The sequence below is a fragment of the Pan troglodytes genome, chromosome 6 (genome assembly GCF_028858775.2).
Source record: "Pan troglodytes isolate AG18354 chromosome 6, NHGRI_mPanTro3-v2.0_pri, whole genome shotgun sequence".
NCBI classification, from domain to species: domain Eukaryota; kingdom Metazoa; phylum Chordata; class Mammalia; order Primates; family Hominidae; genus Pan; species Pan troglodytes.
The window spans coordinates 118261415-118283827 of record NC_072404.2 but is presented as its reverse complement, the minus strand read 5'-3'; the positions used below and the strand labels follow the sequence as shown (position 1 = coordinate 118283827).

The following is a 22413-nucleotide window of genomic DNA, read 5'->3' as shown; positions in this document are numbered from 1 at the left end:
TTTAGATATTGGTCCATAAACTTTGATATTTCAGGTTATAGAAAGTCTGAAGCTAGCATGATTTTTTGTTCCTTTGTTGGTAACCTATTTTTTCCTGCTAAGAAATGCTTGCAAGACTTTCCTTTTCTCTGAGAAATTAAAGACATTTCCAAGCTTAGTTGTGTTCCTTCAGTTAATTTTTCCTGGTACATTTTAAACCTTTTGAACACTAAAATGTATTTTTTCTCAGCTAGGGAAGGCATTTTTATTCTTAACGCTTCGATGCATTTGTTTAGAGTTTATCATAAGAATCTCCTTTTATTTTTAGATCCGATTTTATTCCTGTCCTTCAAAGTTGTCTCTTTCATCATTTTTATGTCTATATGCCTTTTCATTAGCATACTGCCTTCTCTGTAGCAGTAAGTCTTGAAATATATTTTAGGAACAGCAGTGTTCTGGTAAATGCTTAACAACTGGCTGGTGGCAAGGGTGAGGAGAAGCACCAATTCCTAGTGTTTACTGATTTCTGTGGTGTAAATAATTCCACTGTGGCCGATTTTAAGCTATCAACACAATGTCATTGAATGTGGAGTTGGGAAGAGATGCTAACAATCAACTCCCATGAGCTGTGCAAGCTGGCTCCAGTGACCACTGTGGGAGGTCCCTGAGGTTTCTCTAACACTGTTTCAGGAATTACTTGGGATCCTCCAGTCCTGTAATATTGAATACCACTCAGTTCTTTCTTTAGGCATTCTGTACTATGATATATAAGTGTGTGTATATGTGTGTATGTGTATATATATGAATATATGTACATGTATGTATGTACATAAACATAGAAAAAGAGTATTATAAAATCCATAAATCATTGGTGAAAATCTGAACTTACAAAGTAGATGATTTGGGAGCCATTTTTTTGTTTTGTTTTGTTTATAGACAGGGCCTTGCTCTTTCACCCAGGCTAGAGTATAGTGTGATGATAGCTCACTGCAGCCTCAAACTCCTGGGCGCATCCAGCTAAATTTGAAAAATCTTTTGTAGAGACAGGATCTCACTATGTTCCCCAGGCTGGTCTCAAACTCATGGCCTCAGGCAATCCTCTTGCTTCAGCTTCCCAAAGTGCTGGGGTTAAAGGCATGATCCACTCTGTGTGACCCAGGGTGTAGTTTATATCACATTACAAATTATTTTTTAACTTAAAACATATTTATTTTCAATCATACATTGAAATGGCTTTTTTTCTCCTTAGAAATTGAAGGTAATATGACAGCTATGCATATCTTCTTAGGGACATTTATTTTACAAATGAAGTTATACCTTTAGTAGGCAATAGATAGAAAAGTAGGACCCAAAATAAGAATTTTGTTTGGCTCTTCCTTCTAGTTCTTGCCATTGAGAGAATATTCAGAATAGCTACTACTTGATACTGATTTTTTTGCCATATAAAAAAGTATACTAAGTTATCTATGATAAAAATACATTTCATAATGATTCTCTGTTTTTGCTCTATTTTCCATTGTTTCAAATATGCTTGGATACGCAAAAATGTTCTCGAAACTGTTGTTTCTGAACAACAGTTCTGAACAACAGAAACTGGTTGTTTCTGCTGTCATTCTCTCTTCATTGCTTTTAGTATTTCTTTCCAAAAAAAGTACTTGCCAAAAGAAAAATGTAATTTGTTTGTCCTTGGCAACAATGATTTGCCAGCTTTTTATTTGAATATTTTTTCTCACTTCTTTGGGGACTTGTTCAGTTTTCTAAAGTTGAAAATGAGGGCTGCCTAAAGCTCATGCCCATTCCAGGAAATTTGTTGCCTCTAAATGTTTCCGGAACTAAACACTTTCTATTTATTCCTATTGTCACAACCTAGGTGGCACTCTCAGCACCTCATTTGGCACAGTATCCTGGTGGTGCTGCCTCTGGTCTCTCCTCCCTTCAATCTGTTCTATCTCACGCTACAAGAAGTGTCATCCTGGAACAATCTTCCTATCATGTCTTTGACATGCTTAAGGTCTAGGTTCTTCCCTTACTCTTCGTTGACATTCTCCAACCAAACTTCTCTGCCTAGGTTTCCCAAGAGAAGCCCTTAACTCCAGTCATCTGATTGCTGCATGCTTCACATTCTCTATAGCTGCAGTGCCTTTCTCCTTCTCATGGCTAATCTACAGCCTTCACACCTTAAGTCTCACCATCTACCAGAAGTCTGCAGTGATTTTTCCTTTTCCTGAATTATAATAACAACCTTCTTTCACTTGTTCACCATGTATTGATCAACTAGTATGTGCAAGGTGTTCCGGGCATACAGTGCTGAGTAAAGCTATTATGATCTTTGCTCTTTAATTGAGTCTTAAATGCTATAGTGGAGTAGTATCCAATTGTTTTTTATATAGATGAATTGACCTTTCAATTGGCTTGGAAATTTCTTATTAGCAGGAACTATCATGATCTATAGTCTCACCAGTGCCTATCAAAGTGGGGCAGACAGAGTAAGCTGCTGTCTTGACTGGACAACTTCAAGGTCTACCCTGTAAATAGAAGGCCAGATCACTCCATTTAGGTTTTCTGCAGAATTCTATTACTTGAAATGCCTCTGTGAAACCAGAGAGCCCAACACTCAACTCAGAAGAATCCACATGCAAATTCCCTCTTTTACAGAGTAGGCCTTGTCTTGGTGACTTTTTTCAGAAAATTTTTTATTTAAATACATACTTTTCCATTCATCTTAGTAGTAAGTCCTTCAGGTGTTAGAAATTTAACACAAATGACTTCAATTCTTTAATGGAAAAAAACCCAAAAGAAAGGAGAAAAAAAAATCTTTGTAGTTTCTATAAGAATTGTAATTTCTCTAAAGATTATAGTGGTAGCAGAAAAATAAATAAATAAATCACAAAGAGAGGACTCACACCCCCCCCCCAATAAGAAACAGTTATCAAATAATTAGAAAAAGATAAAAACAAGCTGTAAACATTGCCTCAAAGCAGAATTAGAATTACGAAGTGTTCTCTGGGCTGGGAAAATGATGAATCAGATCTTACTCATGTAGGGGACACGCGTCTTTGCCAAAATTCAGAATAAAGAATATGAGTATTGCACAAAATTTGCCACCTGTGATTTTGCTGTCAACTGACACTTTTCCTGTCCCTAGCAGCTTTAAGTCTGTAGAACTATAAATCCCTAGAAAGGCCTACAGGGCCACCCAAGATTCCTGAGCTTTGCCTTCAAACTGATGGTTCCATGAGGTTCCACTGTGAAAAGAGCTATCCAGAGATTTTCAATCCAGGAGTCACTTAGTCTAATGAACAGCCTCTTTTATCTAAACCAGAGGTTCTTAGCTGGGGAGCAGTGGATTCCCCCAAGAGGATCAGGGATAGAATTCAGGAGCTCCATGAATTTTAATGGGGGATATAAAAAACTCATCTCGGCTAGGCGCAGTGGTTAATGCCTATAATCCCAGCACTTTGGGAGGCCGAGGTGGGCGGATCACCTGAGGTCAAGAGTTTGAGACCAGTCTGGCCAACATGGTAAAACCCTGTCTCTAATAAAAATACAAAAAAAATTAGCCAGGCGTGGTGGTGGGTGCCTGTAATCCCAGCTACTTGGGAAGCTGAGGCAGGAGAATCACTTGAGCCTGGGAGGTGGAGGTTGCAGTGAACCGAGATCATGCCATTGCACTCCAGCCTGGGTAACAGAGCGAGACTCCGTCTCAAACAAAAAAAAAAAGAAGAAACTCATCTCTACTTTTATTAACTGTAATTGAAATGTAGGTAAAAACTACAGAAGTATTAGCAGTCTCTGGGACATTTTTACTCATATAAATCACAAATATATTCTTATCACATTTCAATTGTTATAAGTATTTCAAAATATCACTGATAGTTCACAATCACAGCAGTTATTAGAACTGCCACAAAATCTTACTTAATATGTTAATAAAGAAGCACATATATTACTATTCTACTCATTTGTTTTTTTATTTGGTAATTATGTATTTCAATATAATTGGCTGTTTTTGTAATCTTATATATTTTATTTTATGCATTTAAAAACTTTATGCCAAGAAAGGGGCCAGAGACCTCAGCTGACTGCCAAAAGCCAAAGGTGTCTGTGACATTAAAAAAAGTTAAGCGCTCCTAGCTCAATTCTCATTTTTGATATTTGTTAACTGATCACATGGATTTAAAGAAATTGAATACTAGGTGTAGATCGAGGTATACATTCAATGTGAAATCCTTCAAACTCTTGGAATTATTGTATGCACCACTCTTGGAGATAAGTATCCATTTCATTAAATGGAAGAATAATACAAAGTCCATAAAAATAGTTAATGTGTTACTATCATTTCACATAGTAGTGGCAATAATATTACATATAGTTTTAAATCTTCTACTATGTCCCTGCCGATTTTAATTGTTAAAATCACCCTCAAGATAATACTGTTACTTCTGTATTCTCATTTAATTGTCACATCTTTAAAGGGAACAAGCAGACCAGATTACATCCATGTTCCAGATGAGAAAACTGAGGTTCAGGAAAGCTGGAGGCCCCACAGTTGATCAGTGTAAAAAAAAAAAAAAAAGATAATATTTTAATCTCCACTTAACAAATGAGAAAACAATCTCTGAGAGATTAGGGAGGTTGCAGTAAGTGTCAGGGCTTGGATTTACATCTCATTTGGCCGGATTCAAAAACCTTGTGTATTTTGCACTGTGTCACGCGGCCTGCCTCACAACTCCTTTCTACAGATTATAAAGCTGAAGGATTGCTAGAAATGACACCCTGGTGTGCCTCTCCCCACCCCAAGAAAATTATACTCAGTTGAATCACAGGGTGTACCCCAGGGAGAGGAAGATAACGCATTTCCAAAACTTTAGCACAGCTCAGTCCACTCGACAGCCCCAAGAGAGGGGGCGTGTCTTTGGGATATTAGCACAGCTTTCTCCTTCAGGCCCTGCCCACCTAGTCACTGGTGAGTCCAAAGCCTTCCCCCTCGCTCTGTCGAATCTCACGTACACAGCCATTCCCAGATCGGGATGTGTGTTCTGAATCAAGTAATTCGCTATGGAATGCAAATCATTATATCATATAGATGTGTTTCTCAAAATCTGATTAATGGTCAGTGCTTGTATATCTTATTTCCCATTTATGGGAGGTAAACTTTATTCACCTGTGTGATTTTGAGAGGCAGAGAAGCATTTTCTCCTCACTTTTCATTCTTTTTGCTTTCTAATTTGCTATTAAGCTGTTGCATATCACAAACTAAGAGCATGATTGCTAATTCCATTAGAAGAGCAGATAGTAGTGGGAATCCTTGACCTCTTAAAAAGTGCCAGGCTTTCTGGGCACGGTGGCTCATGCCTGTTCCGAGCACTTTGGGAGGCCAAGGAGGGTGGATCACCTGAGGTCAGGAGTTCGAGGCCAGCCTGGCCAACATGGTGAAACCTTGTCTCTACTAAAAATACAAAAATTAGCTGGACATGTTGGCACGCGCCTGTAATCCCAGCCACTTGGGAGGCTGAGGCAGGAGAATCGCTTGAACCAGGGGTTGGGGGAGTGGGGAGGAGGTTGCAGTGAGCCAAGATCTCACCATTGTACTCCAGCCTGGGCAACAAGAGCGAAACTTCGTCTCAAAAAAAAAAAAAAGTTCCAGGCTTTGGAGGGCTTGGGAAATTGTCCACGGAGTGTCCTCAAACTACGAGCCCTCGTATGGTAGTATAGGCTCATCCTAACTACCCTACTTTTTTCTGGAAGCTGTCATTTTGGTCATTGTGGTAATACCATATTTAATCTGTTTCAACTCCAGCGAGATTTATAGTCTCTGATGTTGCTTTTGATTCTTCTCATGTGTTGCCTGCTTATTTGCAAACTGGTCTTCTTAATCCATGCTTAAACTCTGCATATCAATTAGTCTTTCTTTAACTATAATAATGAAACTGTCACAAACTCATGCATATTTAAACCTGTTTTTTAAACTCATTTGCTTATCAGATCTATTTTAAGAGCATGGTCATATTCAGTTTTGCCTTCTGTCCCAAATCCTCACTCTCCTGTAACAGTCTCCATTTAAATGTTTACAAAGGATTTGTCCTTTTATATATTTTGCACATTATTTTGGTACTCCAGAGATAAAACCTAAAAGCAACAATACACTCTGCAAATTTGGTTTCACTTCCAAACAATATGATTGCCTCCCCCACCTCACACACACCAAAAAAGCTTTATCCCAGTCAACTTTCTTAAATATCTAGGCAAATATTATTGAACTATTAATACTTTCACTTGAAATGTATTACAAGGTATTAAATGTATTATGTGTTACCTTATATAACACTGTAGTCTCCTTTAATTAACAGGTAGAGAGTTAACAGTAAAGTTAAATGTTGAACATCTGCAAGAAGAAGAGTTGAATTTACAGTTTTCTTTGTCATAGTGGCTTAAGAAAGATTTGAGAGAACAACTGAAGTATAATACTTTCCTTCCTCTCTTTTGTCTTTTCAGGCACTTCCACAACTTACAGAATCTTAGTTTGGCTTATTGCAGACGGTTCACAGACAAAGGCTTACAGTACCTGAACTTGGGGAATGGATGCCACAAGCTCATCTATCTGGACCTCTCCGGCTGCACCCAGGTTTGTCTTTCAGTCTTCTCTTTGCTGCGGTGTGTGAGGAAGTTCTCCAGAGAATGGGCTGCATTCAGCCCTCACGTTATACTAATGCTGTGCACGGACCGCAGCACACTTTTCAGAGGTTTTAAATTACATGGCCCCAGCTGCTGAAATTTTCCCCAGGATCGCTACTATAGGCTCTTGGCTTCCTTCCACTGGAGTGTCACACAGACAAACAGGCAGAGCTCATTGGATGAGGAAACGGACCACTTTTGTGGAGACAGTCTGAGCACAAGTCTAAAGCAGAGTCCAAGTCCTGAAAACTCTGGAGTTGCTACCAAGACACAAACAAAGGGAATGTTTTGAGGGAGAATTTTGCATGGGATTCCTGAAAAGTCAATTAACTCCCACATGGGTTTTTTTTTTGGGTAAAATGCTATAAGTGATAAATAGGAAAAGAAAATACAACAAAAACTCATAATTTAAAAAATTGCATTACACCGTTGGGCTGAATAACATGAAGATTTGAGATCTGCGTGGGAAAATATTTTAAGTTTGAGGGAACAGGACTTGGAAAGTTGGGCAGAAAATTGGATCAAGTTGCGGAGGATAGGGCATGGCGCTTTGGATGTAGCTACTGCCTCATTGATAGTTTCTTCTGCTTTAATTTCAAAAGATTTAAGCCATAATTCTTTTAACTTATTTTCTTCTGCCTCTCTGTGCATTTTATTAATTTGGTGTCATAGTATGTTCATTATTCTATGAGAATAATAGCATAGGTGAGAACTGGCTGAAATATTGATAGTTATCATTTCTTGAGTCATTACCATATGCCAAGCATTGTGTTGAGTGCTATACACAGATCAGATTTATTTCTGATACAGTGCTGTGGTGGTATGTATTTACTATGCTTATTTACAAATGAAGAGACCAAGGCTCAGGGTGGTTGAATAAGTTGCCCAAGTTTGCACAGCTGATGAAAGCACATGGTACTAGTACAGTTTTAAGCATCTGTTGGTAGATACTGGGGCAGGCAGAGTTCCCTGGGATAGTGGGAAATACAGGGGCAGCATGGGTTTCTCCCCCAGGGTTCTTGAATGGATAGAATTCTTACCTAGTCACCTCCACTGACATCTTGTGGTATCCTGATGCCCTGGGTGGTCTGGAGGGAGTTGGGGCAAGGAGGGGAGGATTCTAAGTTAGGGCTGTAAACATCTAACATTCGTATTCGTTTAAAACTGATCTGCTGATGTGTAGCTTTTTAAACATCAACATCTACCATAACTTTATGACTGAGATGGCATTGACGTTCTCCTCAGCATGACTGAATTTTAGACCAGCTTCTTACTGACTCTAGGCCCTGACTTCTTGTTTTCTTGTTTCTTAGAGCATTTGTTTTAGAAAACTTGGAATTATAAGTTCTTTCTCTGCCTACTTTGAGATGTCTTTTTAACAAAAGCTTCTTGACAGTTTTACAACTCAGGAAAGTCTTCCTCAAGGACCTGGGATCTATCCCTTTGATATATAATCATCAAAGAAGATATCTCTCAGTTCCTGTGGGTGGGTAGAAGCCTAACTTTGATGGGCACCAATTAGCAAACGCCAATGGCCCAATCACAGAGAAAAATATTTGCAAACTCAGGAACAACTTAATGTGCTTGACATATCCCACTGATAAGCCTGCCCCTTAACTATAAATCCTTCAGTACTTTTCTAACTCGCCGTTGTGCTTAAACCCTCCTCATGGTATGACTTACCTCCTTGTTCTTCTCAGTTTCTCAGTTACCATGAGGCAATTATTGTAGCAACAACATACAAATGTATACACAAGTGTCCTAAGGATAAATATTCTCAGACACAGTAAAGTTGAAATGAGAGGCTTCAAATCTATGACCTACTGCCCAGATATGCATACAAAACACACATAATTGGAGGAGGTGAAGCAAGATGGTGGAACAGAAGGCTCCACCCATTGTTCCCCGCCCAAGGACACCAAGTTAACAACTATCTACAGAGAAAAAACACCTTCGTATGCTTTTAGGCTGGGCGCGGTGGCTCATGCCTGTAGTCCCGGCATTTTGGGAGGCTGAGGCAGAAGGATTACTTGAGGCCAGGAGTTCAAGACCAGCCTAGGCAACACGGTGGGACCCACGTCTCTACCAGAAATGCAAAAAATTGGCCAGGCATGGTGGTGCATGCCTGTGGTCCCAGCTGCCTGGGAGGCTGAGGTGGGAGGATTGACTGAGTTTGGGAGATTGAGGCTGCAGCGAGCTGTGATCCCACCACTGCGTTCCAGCCTGGGAGACAGAGTGAGACCTTGCCTCAAATAATTAAGTAAATTTGTTAATGCTTTTCTCTTGCACGCCTGTATTTTGTTAGGAGTGTTGGCTGTCACCCTTATGGGTGAAAAAAGGTATCATACCTTTCTGCCCCATGGTACTAACAGGACAGAGACCTCAGGTGTCTAATAGCTGCTTGGTGGTGGTAAGGGGTAAGAGGAGCAGTGCATGGGGATTCACGTGGTGTCTAAGAAGGTGGCATCCAGCAGGGCATAGGCTGTGTACAGTTGAGAGCCCGTGACAAACTGGAAAACAGAGATTGGAGCCCGAGCCACGCTGAAGCACACACCAGGCTGAGAGCTTTTCCCAGGCATCGCATACAGCACTCCATGTGAATAAAGACCCCCTCCCCCCCAACACACAAAGAAAAAAAAAAGAAAGAAAAAGAAAAAACACCTTCATAAGAACCAAAAATCAGATGAGCAGTCATCGTACCTGGTTTTAACTTCATATGACTGAAAGAGTCATTGAAGAGATAGAAACAATAGTCCTGAATCGCCAGTGCCACCCCTCCAACATGGTGCAGAGAGCCTCTCTGGGTGCTGGGGAAGGGAAAATACACCAATTGTGAGGCATTGAACTCAGTGCTGTCCTGTTGGATCAGAGAGGAAAACTGGACCAAACTCAGCTGATGCCCACCCACGGAGGGAGCATTTAACCCAGGCCTAGACACAGGGGAATTGCCAGTCCCAGCAGTCAGAACTTGAGTTCTGCAAACCTCACCACTGAGGGCTACAGTGTGCTGTGCCTCCAGGTAAACTTGAAAGGCAGTCTAGGCCATAAGGACTGTAACCCTTAGGCAAATCCTAGTGCTCAACTAGGCGCAGAGACAGTGGACTGAGGGGTACATGACATACTGAGACACCAGCTGGAGCAGCCAAGGGAGTACTGGCATTGCCCCTCAACCAGCCCCAAGCCTCACAGCTCATCGATCCAAAAGAGACCCCTTCCTTTCCCTTGAGGAGAGGAGAAGGAAGAGTAGGGAGGACTTTGTCTTGCATCTTGGATACCAGCTCAGCCACGGCAGGATAGGGCACCAGTTAGAGCCATAAGGCCCTCGTTCCAGGTTCTAGCTCCCAAGTTACATTTCTAGACACACCCTGGGCCAGAAGGGAACCTGCTATCTTGAAGGAAGGGACCCAGTCCTGGCAACATTCATCACCTGCTAACTGAAGAGCCCTTGGGCCCTGAATAACTAGCAGCAATACCCAGCTACTACATTGAGGGCCTTGGGTGAGCCTCTATGACTTGCAGGCTTCAGGTGAGACTCAGCATATTACCAGCTAGGGTAGCTATGGGGCAAAACTCTTGCTTGCGAGGGAAAAGCAGTGGGGACAGTCTTACACCTTAGATACCAGCACGGCCACAGGAGGGTAGAGCACCGAGGCAGGTTCTTGGGGTCCGCGATTCCAGGACTTGACTCTTGTATGGCAATTCTGGACCTGCCTTGGGCCAGAGGGGAACCCACTGCCCTGAAGGATGAGTCCCAGGTGTGGCAGCATTCACCACAAGCTGACTTAAAAGCCCTTGGGCCATAAGAGAACATCATTGGTAGCCTGGCAATACTATTCATGGCCTGGGGTGGCGGTGGCTACAGGGTAAGGTTCCTCTGCCTTTGGAAAGGGGCAGAAGAGTGGGAAGGACTGCATCCTATAGTTTGCATGCCAGCTCAGCTGCAGTGCAATAGAACACCAAGTAGACTTCTAAGGTTTTTGACTCTAATCCCTGATTCCCAGAGGGCACCTAAGGACTCACCTGGGGTCTGGGGGACCTCACCACCCTGAAGAGAAGGACACAGGCCTGGCTGGCCTTGCCACCTGCTGATTGTAGAGCCCCAGGGCCTTGAGTGAACAATGGCAGTAGCCAGGAAGTGGTTACAGCAGGCCTTGGGCAAGACCCAGTGCTGTGATAGCTTCAGGTCTGACCCAGTGCAATCATAGTGGTGGAGGCCACAGGGGTGCTTGTTTCACTCTACCACCAGTTTTGGGTGGTTCAGAACAGAGAGACTCTGTTTGGAAAACAGGAGGGAAGAGAACAAGAGCCTCTGCCTGGTAATCCAAAGAATTCTTCCAGATCTTGTCCCAGACCATCAGGGTGGTACCTTGACAAGTGTGCGAGAACCACAGCATTACTGGGCTTGGGGTGCCCCCTAAAGCAGATACAGCTTAGATTACAACACTCAAGTCCTTTCAAATATCTGGAAGGCCTTCCCAAGAAGGATGGCTACAAATAAGCCCAGGCAGTGAAGACTACAATAAATACCTAACTCTTCAATGCCCAGACACCGAAGAATACTGGCATCAATACCATCCAGGAAAACATGACCTTACCAAATGAACTAAATAAGGCACCAAGGGGCAATCCTGGAGAAACAGAGATATGTAATCTTTCAGACAGAGAATTCAAAATAGCTATGTTGAGGAAATTCAAATTAATTCAAGATAACACAGAGAAGAAATTCAGAATTCTATCAGATAAATTTAACAAAGAGATTGAAATAATTAAAAAGAAACAAATTCTGGAGCTGAAAAATGCAATTGGTATATTGAAGAATGCATCAGAGTCCTTTAATAGCAGAACTGATCAAACAGAAGAATTAGTGAGCTTAAAGACTGTTTGAAAATATGCAGTCAGAGGAGACAAAATAAAAAAGAATGAGTCTTTATAGCAGCATGATTTATAATCATTTGGGTATATACCCAGTAATGGGATGGCTGGGTCAAATGGTTTTTCTAGTTTTAGATCCTTCAGGAATCGCCACACTGTCTTCCACAATGGTTGAACTAGCTTACAGTCCCACCGACAATGTAAAAGTGTTCCTATTCCTCCACATCCTCTCCAGCACCTATTATTTCCTGACTTTTTAATGATCATCATTCTAACTGGTGTGAGATGGTATCACATTGTGGTTTTGATTTGTATTTCTCTGATGGCCAGTGATGATGAGCATTTTTTTATGTGTCTGTTGGCTGCATAAATGTCTTGTTTATTGCGGCACCCTTCACAATAGCAAAGACTTGGAACCAACCCAAATGTCCATCAATGATAGACTGGATTAAGAAAATGTGGCACATATACACCATGGAATACTATGCAGCCATAAAAAAGGATGAGTTCATGTCCTTTGTAGGGACATGGATGAAGCTGGAAACCATCATTCTCAGCAAACTATCTCAAGGACAGAAAACCAAACATCGCATGTTCTCCCTCATAGGTGGGAGTTGAACAGTGAGAACACTTGGACACAGGGTGGGGAACATCACACACCGGGGCCTGTTGGGGGGGCGGGGACGGGGGAGAGATAGCATTAGGAGATATACCTAATGTAAATGATGAGTTAATGGGCGCAGCACACCAACACGGCACATGTATACATATGTAACAAACCTGCACATGGTGCACATGTACCCTAGAACTTAAAGTATAATAATAAAAAAAAAGAATGAAAAACAATGAAGCACACCTACGGGATCTAGAAAATAATTTCAAAAGGGCAAATCTAAGAATTGTTGGCCTTAAGGAGGAGGTAGACAAAGAGATAGAAGTAGAAAGATTTTTCAAAGGGAAATAACACAGCCTGGCCAACATGGTGAAACCCTGTCTCTACTAAAAATATAAAAATTAGCCAGACGTGATGGTGGGTGCCTGTAATCCCAGCTACTCAGGAGGCAGAGGCAAGAGAATTGTTTGAACCCGGGAGGTGGAGGTTGCAGTGAGCCAAGTTTGTGCCACTGCACTCCAGCCTGGGCAACAGAGCGAGACTCAGTCTCAAAAAACCAAAAAAACCAAAAACAAACAAACAAACAAAAACCAATCAAACAAACAAACAAAAACCAAAGGGATAATACCAGAGAACCTCCAGAAACCTAGAGAAAGATGTAAATATCCAAGTACAAGAAGGTTATAGAACATCAAGCAGATCTAACCCAAAGAAGACTACTTCAAGGCATTTAATAATCAAGCTCCCAAAGGTCAAGGACAAAGAGAGGATCCTAAAGGCACCAAGAGAAAAGAAACAAATAACATACAATGGAGCTCCAATACATTTGGCGCAAACTTTTCAGTGTAAACCTTACATGCTAGAAGAGAATGACATGCCATTTTTAAAATGCTGAAGGAAAAAAACTTTTACCCTAGAATAGTATATCTGGTAAAAATATCCTTCAAACATGAGGGAGAAATAAATACTTTCCTAGACAAAAGCTGAGGGACTTCATCAACTGTCCTGTCCTACAAGAAATGCTAAAGGGAGTACTTCAATCGGAAAGAAAAGCAAGCAATAAATAATCACCTGAAGTTGCAAAACTCACCAGTAATAGTAAGTACACAGAAAAGCATAGAATTTTATAACACTATAACTGTGGTGTGTAAACTACTCTTATCCTAAGTAGGAAGACTAAATGATGAACCAATTAAAAATAACTACAACAACTTTTCAAGACATAATCAGTACAATGAGATATAAATAGAAGCATCAAAAAGTTAAAAAGTGGGGCAGGGGGACAAAGTTAAAGCATAGTGATATGGTTTGGCTGTGTCCCTGCCCAAATCTCATCTTGAATTCCCATGTGTTGTGGGAGGTAATTGAATCATGGGGGCAGGTCTTTCCCATGCTGTTCTCATGATAGTGAATAAGTCTCACAAGATCTGATGGTTTTATCAGGGGCTTCCGCTTTTGCATCTTTCTCGTTTTTTTCTTGCTGCCGCCATATAAGAAGTGCCTTTTGCCTCCCGCCATGATTCTGAGGCCTCCCCAGCCATGTGGAACTGTAAGTCCAATTAAACCTCTTTTTCTTCCCAGTCTCAGGTACGTCTTTATGAGCAGCATGAAAACGGACTAATACACATAGAATTTTTATTAGTTTTTGTATGTTTATTTGTTTGTTTATGCAAACAGTGTTGTTATCAGGTTAAAACAATGGGTTTATAGGCTAGTATTTGCAAGCCTTATGGTAACTTCAAGCCAAAAATCATACAGTAGATACACAAAAAACTAAAAAGCAAGAAATTAAATAATATCACCAGAGAAAATTGCCTTCAGTTGAAGAAGACAGGAAGGAAAGAAAGAAGAAAAAGACCACAAAACAACCAGAAGACAGATAACAAAATAGCAGGAATAAGTAGGTCCTTACTTATCAATAATAATATTGAATGTAAATGGACTAAACTCTCCAATGAAAAGATATAGAATGGCTGAATGGATGAAAAAACAAGATACATTGATCTCTTGCCTACAAGAAACAGACTTCGTCTATAAAGACACACATGGACTGAAAATAAAAGAACGGAGAAAGATATTCCATGCCAATGAAAACCAAAAAAGAATGGGAGTCACTATACTTATATCAGACAAAATAGGTTTTAAGACCAAAACTATAAGAACAGACAAAGAAGGTCACTATGTAATGATAAAGAAGCCAATTCAGCAAGAAGATATAACAATTTTAAATATATATGCACCCAACACTGGAGCACCCAGATATATAAAGCAAATATTATTAGTGCTGGAGAGAGATGGACCCCAATACAATAGTAGCTGGAAACTTCAACACCCCACTTTCAGCATTGGACAGATCTTCCAGACAGAAAAGCAACAAAGACACATCAGACTTAATCTGCACTATAGACAAAATGGATCTGATAGATATTTACAGAACACTTCATCCAAGAGCTGCAGAATACACATTCTTTACCTCAGGACATGGATCATTCTCAAGGATAGATCATATGTTAGTTCACAAAACAAATCTTAAAACATTCAAAAAAACTGAAATAATATCAAGCATCCTCTCTGACTACAGTGGAATAAAGCTAGAAATTAATAGCAAGTAGAATTTTGGAAACGATACAAATATGTGGAAGTTAAACAATATGCTCCTGAATGACCAGTGGGCCAATGAAGAAATTAAGAAGGAAATTGAAAAATTTCTTGAAACAAATGATAATGGAAACACAACATACCAAAACCTATGGGATACAGCAAAAGCAATACTCAGGGAAGTTTATAGCTATAAGTGCCTACATCAAAAAAGAGGAAAAACTATAAATAAACAATCTGATGATGCATCTTAAAGAACTAGAGAAGCAAGAGCAAACCAAACCCAAAATTATTAGAAGAAAAGAAATAAAGATCAGAGGAGAAGTAAATGAAACTGAAATGAAAAAACCAATACAAAAAGATCAGTGAAATGACAACAAAAAAAGATCAATGAAACAAAAAGTGGGTTTTTGAAAAGTTAAAGTTGACAAATGTTTAGCAAGATTAAGAAAAAAATAACACCAACATGGCACATGCATACATAAGTAACAAACCTACACGTTGTGCACATGTACCCTAGAAATTAAAGTATAAAAAAAAAGAAAAAGAATAAAAGAGAGAAGATCCAAATAAATAAAATCAGAATGAAAACTGAGACATTACAACTGTTACTGCAGAATTCAAAGGATCATTAGTGGCTACTATGATCAGCTATATGCTAACAAATTTGAAAATCTGGAAGAAAGGGACAAATTCCTAGACACGTACAAGCTACCAAGATTAAACAGGGAAGAAATCCAAAATCTGAACAGACCAATAATAAGTAATGATATTGAAGCTGTAATGAAAAGTCTCCCAGTAAAGAAAAGCTTGGGACCTGACGGTTTCACTGCTGAATTCTACCAAACATTTAAAGAAGAACTAATACCAATCCTCCTCAAACTATTCTGAAAAGTAGAGGAAGAAAGAGTACTTCCAAACTAATTCTATGAGGCCAGTATTACCCTGATGCCAATACCAAAGATACAGCAAAAAAAAAAAAAAAAAAAAAAAAAAAAAGAAAAGAAAAGAAAAGAAAACTACAGGCCAGTATCTCTGATGAATATTGATGCAAAAATCCTCAAAAAACTACTAGCAAACTGAATTCAACAATACATTAGAAAGATTATTCAACATGACCAAGTGGGATTTATCCCTGGGATGCAAGGATGGTTCAACATATGCAAATCAATCAATGTGACACATAGCATCAACAGAATGAAGGATAAAAACCATATAATCATTTCAGTTGATGCTGGAAAGCATTTGATCAAATTCAACATCTCAACGTAGCATTATGGAGCAGGAGAGAAAAAAAATAAAAAAAAATTCAATATCCCTTCATAAGAAAAACCCTCAAAAAACTAGGGATAGAAGAAACATACCTCAACATAATAAAAACAATGTATGACAGGCCCACAGCTAGTATCATACTGAATAGGGAAAAACTGAAAGCCTTTCTTCTTAAGATCTGGAACATGATAAGGATGTCCACTGTCACTACTGTTATTCAACATAGTACTGAAAGTCCTAGCTAGAGCAATCAGACAAGAGAAAGATATAAAGAGCATCCAAATTGAAAAGGAAGAAGTCAAATTATCCTTGTTTGCAGGTGATACGATCTTATATTTGGGAAAACCTAAGGTCTCCACAAGAAAACTATTAGAACTGATAAATTCAGTAAAGTCACAGGATAAAAAATTGACCTACGAAAATTAGTAGCATTTCTATATGCCAACAGTGAACAATATGAAAAAGAAATAAAAATGTAAACCCACTTACAACAACCATACATTAAGTTAAATAACTAGGAATTAACCAAAAAAGTAAAAGAGGTCTATAATGAAAACTATGAAACACTGATGAATAAATTAAAGAGGACACCAAAAATTGGAAAAACATTCTGTGTTCATGGATTGGAAGAATTGATATTGTTAAAATGTCCATACTACCCAAAGCAATCTACAGATTCAATGAAATCCCTATCAAAATACCAGTGACATTCTTCACAGAAATAGAAAAAAAAATCCTAAAATTTATATGGAACGACTAAAGACCCAGAATAGCCAAAGCTATCCTAAGCAAAAAGAACAAAACTAGAAGAATCACATTACCTGACTTCAAATTAGCAGAAGTAAAGTAACCAAAACAACATGGCACTGACATAAAAGCAGACACATAGACCAATAGAACAGAATAGAGAACCCAGAAACAAATCTATACACCGACAGTGGACTCATTTTCAGCAAAGGTGCCAAGGACACACACTGAGGAAAAGACAGTCTCTTCAATAAGTGGTGCTGGGAAAACTGGATATCCATATGGAGAAGAATAACACTATATACATAATGTATGCAAAAATCAAATCAAAATGGATTAAATATTTAAATCTAAGACCTCAAACTTTGAAACTACTACAAGAGAACATTGGAGAAAATCTCCAGGACATTGATCTGGGCAAAGATTTCTTGAGCAATACCCCACAAGTACAGGCAACCAAAGCAAACATGGACAAATGAGATCACATGAAGTCGAAAAGCTTCTGCACAGCAAAGGATACAATCAACAAAGTGAAGAGACAACCCACAGAATGGGAGAAAATATTTGCAAACTACCCATCTGACAAGGAATTAAAAAACAAAATATATAAGGAGCCCAAACAACTTTATAGGAAAAATTCTAATAGTTCTATCAAAAATGGGCAAATGATGCAATAGACATTTCTCAAAGAAAACATACAAATGGCAAACAGGCATATGAAAAGGTGCTCAACATTATTGATCATCAGAGAAATGCAAATCAAAACTACAATGAGATATCATCTTACCCCCGTTAAAATGGCTTTTCTCCAAAAGTTAAGTAATAACAAATGCTGGTGAGGATGTGGAGAAAAGAGAACCATAGTACACTGCTGGTGGGAATGTAAATTAGTACAACCACTATGGAGAACAGTTTGGAGGTTCCTCAAAAAACTAAAAATTGAGCTATCATATGATACAGCAATTCCACTGCTGGGTATATACCCAAAAGAAAGGAAATCAGTATATCAAAGAGAAATCTGCACTCCTATGTCTGTTGCAGCACTGTTCACAACAGCTAAGACTTGCAAGCAACCTAAGTGTCTATCAGCAGATGACTGGAAAAAGAAAATGTGGTACATATAGACAATGCAGTACTATTCAGCCATAAAAAAGCATGAGATCCAGTCATTTGCAACAACAGGGATGGAACTGGAGATCATTATGTCAGGCACAGAAAGAAAAACATCCCCCATCACTTATTTGTGAGATGTATTAAAAAAAATTGCATATTCTCACTTATTTGTGGGATCTAATAAAAATCAAAACAATTGAACTCATGGGCATAGAGAGTGGAAGGATGATTACCAGAGGCTGGGAAGGATAATGGGGCTTTGAGGTTGAGGTGGAAATGGTTAATGGGTTATAAAAAAAATAGAAAGAATAAGATATACTATTTGATAGCATAACAAGGTAACTATAGTCAATAATACTTAATTGTACATTTTAAAAGAACTTGAGTGTAATTGGGTTGTTTGTAACTCAAAGTATAAATGCTTAAGGGGATGGATACCACAGTCTCCATAGTGTGCTTATTTCACATTGCATGCCTGTATCAAAACATTTCATGTAACCCATAAATATATACACCTACTATGTACCCACAAAAATTAAAAATAAAATAAATACTGCAAAACACACATAATCTGTCTTTAAATTTCAAGCCAATATGTAAAATTTTGGAGTTTTCACAAAACATTCTAGATTTCAAGCTTCTCTTTAAAAATGGGAAGAACTAGCAGAATTGGACCTGCATTTCCATATGGCCACAATGGGCTGGAGCTAAGTCAGCCTCCCTCCCTCGAGATGGACCACTGTTTGCCAACCTCTCCTCCACTCAGTAAGGTCAGCACAAGCATTCACACCTGGACTGCTACCACTTAATCGCATTGCCTGCCTGGCCTCAGTAAGTATTTGAGTTTCTAAATGTGTAAAGAATTGAATTCCTTTCCTAATTACTTCTTAATTTGTAAGCCTCAAAACACAATGAAGTTAGTATTTCACATCATTATGCAAAACAATGTTAGTTTCTTTCATTCATCCCTTTTTCATTTCCATCTGTTCATTTAATAATTCAGTAGTATTTACCTCTAAGTGTCAGGCACTGTTTCAGGCACTAGAAATTGTGGAATTTGAAACTGAGCCCCTTTAGGCCCAGTGAGAGTAAGAAATGGGTTCGTCGTGAAGCACAGATATCTTAGTAATTGCTGCTGCTATAGCTTCATGAAGAACGGGTGAAGTTTGAATGTTACTGCTTCTGAGTGACTTATTAAGTCTTTTGAGGAGGCTCTATCTACCTCTTCAGCTCTGGGTGTAGTAGAAAAATAGCTTCATAGAAGGAAAATTGACAATTCATAGATGTTTAACGTTTTCACCTCGAAGAGGTTCTCTCTTGGAAACTAGAATCTATTTTCTTTTTATAAATTTGGAATGTTGTATTAGGAAGTTATATGTTAATATATGTGACCAAGAAAAAAGGTCTCAATAAAACAAAAAGGCTTGAGAATAGGAGCTTACACCTAAATGCTTTTTGCTGGCATTTGTTGAGTGCCTGATGCATACTGGGCACTGTGATGAATAAAACAGCCTCCCTGTCCTTTAGGAGCTCTGGATTAATGTAAACAAAATATGTCATGGACTAAACTTTAATGCCCACTGCTGTTGTCCAAAAACAGGAAGAATGTATTTATATGATATTATGAAAGAAGTTTAACTATATTTCTTAGAAAAAATAAATGATGATGAAGAGCTGCAATAAAAAGTGAAAATCAATTACATATGTTTTAGAAGTATTCTGCATTATTTTGGGATTATTTTATTATTTTATTTTATTTTTTTGAGATGGAGTCTCACTCTGTCACCCAGGCTGGAGTACAGTGGTGTGATCTCGGTTCACTGCAGCCTCCACCTCCTGGGTTCAGGCGATTCTCCTGCCTCAGCCTCCTGAGTAGCTGGGATTACAGGCATGCACCACCACGCCCAGCTAATTTTTGTATTTTATTGCCCAGGCCAGTCTCGAACTCCCAACCTCAGGTTGCCCACCTCGGCCTCCCAAAGTGCTGGGATTACAGTCACGAGCCACCATGCCCAGCCTCTTTGGGGATTAGATACACACTGTAGGTTCTTTAATTAACATGACTGATTTTCTAATGAATATCATAACTTGCAAATGTACTTACATTGTACTGGTATTAGTATTTTCCCATGGCTACTAGTCATTTGATCCAGGCCTGGTCAATCATAAATTCCATCTTCAGGGGTTAAGATTTGTCCAGGAAGGGCATGTAACCCTAACAAAACCATTCAGAATCTTCTGGATACTTAACATTGGGAAATATAGATTCTGTGCTCCCTGAGTTTGCAGGGCCTGGAGCGTATAGGTCTAGGCCACTTTGTGGTTCTCTTCTCCAGCAGCACAGAAGAAATTTGTTTGCTGTGGGAGAGAGAATGAAATCTTCACAAAGAAGCCTACCAAGAGGGAGAGGTGATATGTTTGAAGAGAGATGATATGTTGTTTAACTGGACTTGCGATTGAAGACACCATTCATTCCCATTCTAGCTAAGCTAGCTTATGTTGGGTCACCATCATTGCAATTGAAAGAAACTGGTACAACTCTGTTGAGTCTGTAATTTCTATTTAGCTTTCATTTGGGGTTTAAAAGAATACTTCCAGACTGGGCATGGTGGCTCACGCCTATAATTCCAGCCCTTTGGGAGGCCAGTGGACAGATCACTTGAGGTCAGGAGTTCGAGACCAGCCAGGCCAAAATGGTGAAACCTTGTCTCTACTAAAATTCAACAGTTAGCCAAGTATGGCGGCGCAAGTCTGTAATCCCAGCTACCCAGGAGGCTGAGGCAGGAGAATCGCTTGAACCCGAAGACGGAGGTTGCAGTAAGCCGAGATTGTGCCACTGCACTTCAGCCTGGGCGACAGAGTGAGACTCTGTCTCAAAATAAATGAATAAACAATTAAATTAAATTAAATAAATAAAAATAAAAGAATACTTCCAGATGTGCTTTAGGGAGAGCCTTACTCGAGAAAATCACTGAAGTGCAAGAGAGAAAGTTGTGAAGGTTTCTCACCATTAGTCACATGCTCATATTTGACGATGTATCTGAATTTGTTGCTTTCAACATGCTTGTGATTGACCGCAGAGCAATCCTTAACATCCAGGATGCCAGATGAAATCTACTTCCCACTTTGCTGGCACTGACAGTTGGGACCTAATGAACAAAGAAACTTCCCTAATGAATTTTTTGGGGTAAGTTTGGCCAAAATATAATACAGAAAAGTGGCCAGGCACGGTGGCTCATGCTTGTAATCCCCACACTTCGGGAGACTGAGGTGGGAGGATTGAGACCCAGGAGTCCAAGACCAGCCTGAGCAACATAGGGAGACCCTGTCTCTACAAATAATAAAAAAAGTTAGCTGGGCATGGTGGCACATGCCTGTAGTCTGAGGCTGCAGTGAGCCATGATTGCGCCACCGCACTGCAGCCTGGGTGACAGAGTGAGATCCTGTCTCAAAAAGAGAGAAGAAAAGAAAAGTATACAAAGTTCTATGAACATTCATGTACGTTGCTTTTGGTGAACACAGCAGACATTTTTGTTGGATATATATATGTTTGTGTATTTATATACACATGGATATATATGTATACACACAATATATACATGGGTGTATATATACACATATATATATGTATGTATGTGTGTATATAGGAGTCGAGTGGCTGGGTTGTCAGGTGTGTTTGTTTGGCTTTAGTTGATATTGTTAGTTTTACAAATTGGTTGTGCCAATCCTAATGACACTTTTATGATTTAGAAAACTTAGGGATGTGGTTTCTGCAGGAAAGCTGATGCTGTGGCTCCCCATACGTACTCCCTATTTTTACCCATGTAATTAATTTTTATAGCAATGTTATAAGTATATTACAAAAGGAGTGGGAGAACAGCATTCAAACTTGGAGTGGGTTTTTATGCTGATAAATATTCATTCCTTCTCAGAAACTAGCAATAAGTATTAAAGTCATCTTATATTCACTTCCACAGTAACTAAGTTTCACTCAATTCTCCTTTTTTCAAATATTCTTTGATCAAAGTGTCAGAACTCAATAAGGAATTCCTATGGTGACTATTCTCACTAAAAGAAGTTAAGAAGTTTAAAAATACTGTGTTTCCTCTGCAATATTGTGCAGGAAAGAAAAAGAACTCAAGGGAAAAAACATAACCAGGGATTTCTATTTTATTTCACATTGGATTTATTTTGTTTATTTTGGAACTCAGATACCAAGAGCAGATTTAATTATACTCCTCAGTTCATGGCAAACTTCCATAATCAGTCTGTGCAGGGCCCCTCTCTTGTTTAATTTTATTTCCTTCTGTTCGTATTTCCCATTTATATTCCCCTCCCCCTACACAAGCAACCCCTCTAATTTGTTTTATGTTTCCTTAAATCTCTATGCATTCTTGTGTTCTCATAAATTATATCGTGCTATAGATTTTATTTTTCTCTTTTCCTACTTTTAATAGTATTTGTTAAAGTGCCTCTTTAAGTTACCTCTTCATCTCTCAATCCCTTAAGCACAGAGGGCCCCAGGGTTCAGTCCTTGATCCATT

At 39.2% G+C, this 22413-nt stretch overlaps 2 protein-coding genes across 27 annotated transcripts in view; one reads left to right on the top strand and one right to left on the bottom strand.

Moving 5' to 3' along the window:
• FBXL13 (F-box and leucine rich repeat protein 13) overlaps positions 1-22413 on the top strand; it is a 268541-nt gene that overhangs the window by 157631 nt on the left and 88497 nt on the right. For all 26 annotated transcript variants that reach the window (XR_010158650.1, XR_010158651.1, XM_063814976.1 and 23 more), the window contains one exon: positions 6475-6604. Coding sequence is in view for 24 of the 26 variants with exons in the window: in XM_063814976.1 (XP_063671046.1) it covers positions 6475-6604 (130 nt within the window). In the remaining 2 variants the exon portion in view is untranslated. The remainder of the gene's footprint in view (positions 1-6474; positions 6605-22413) is intronic.
• The window catches only part of LRRC17 (leucine rich repeat containing 17), a 62211-nt gene that overhangs the window by 26089 nt on the left and 13709 nt on the right, over positions 1-22413 (bottom strand). The window contains exon 2 of the mRNA XM_001158135.6: positions 6545-6914. The gene's annotated coding sequence lies outside the window, so the exon portion shown is untranslated. The remainder of the gene's footprint in view (positions 1-6544; positions 6915-22413) is intronic.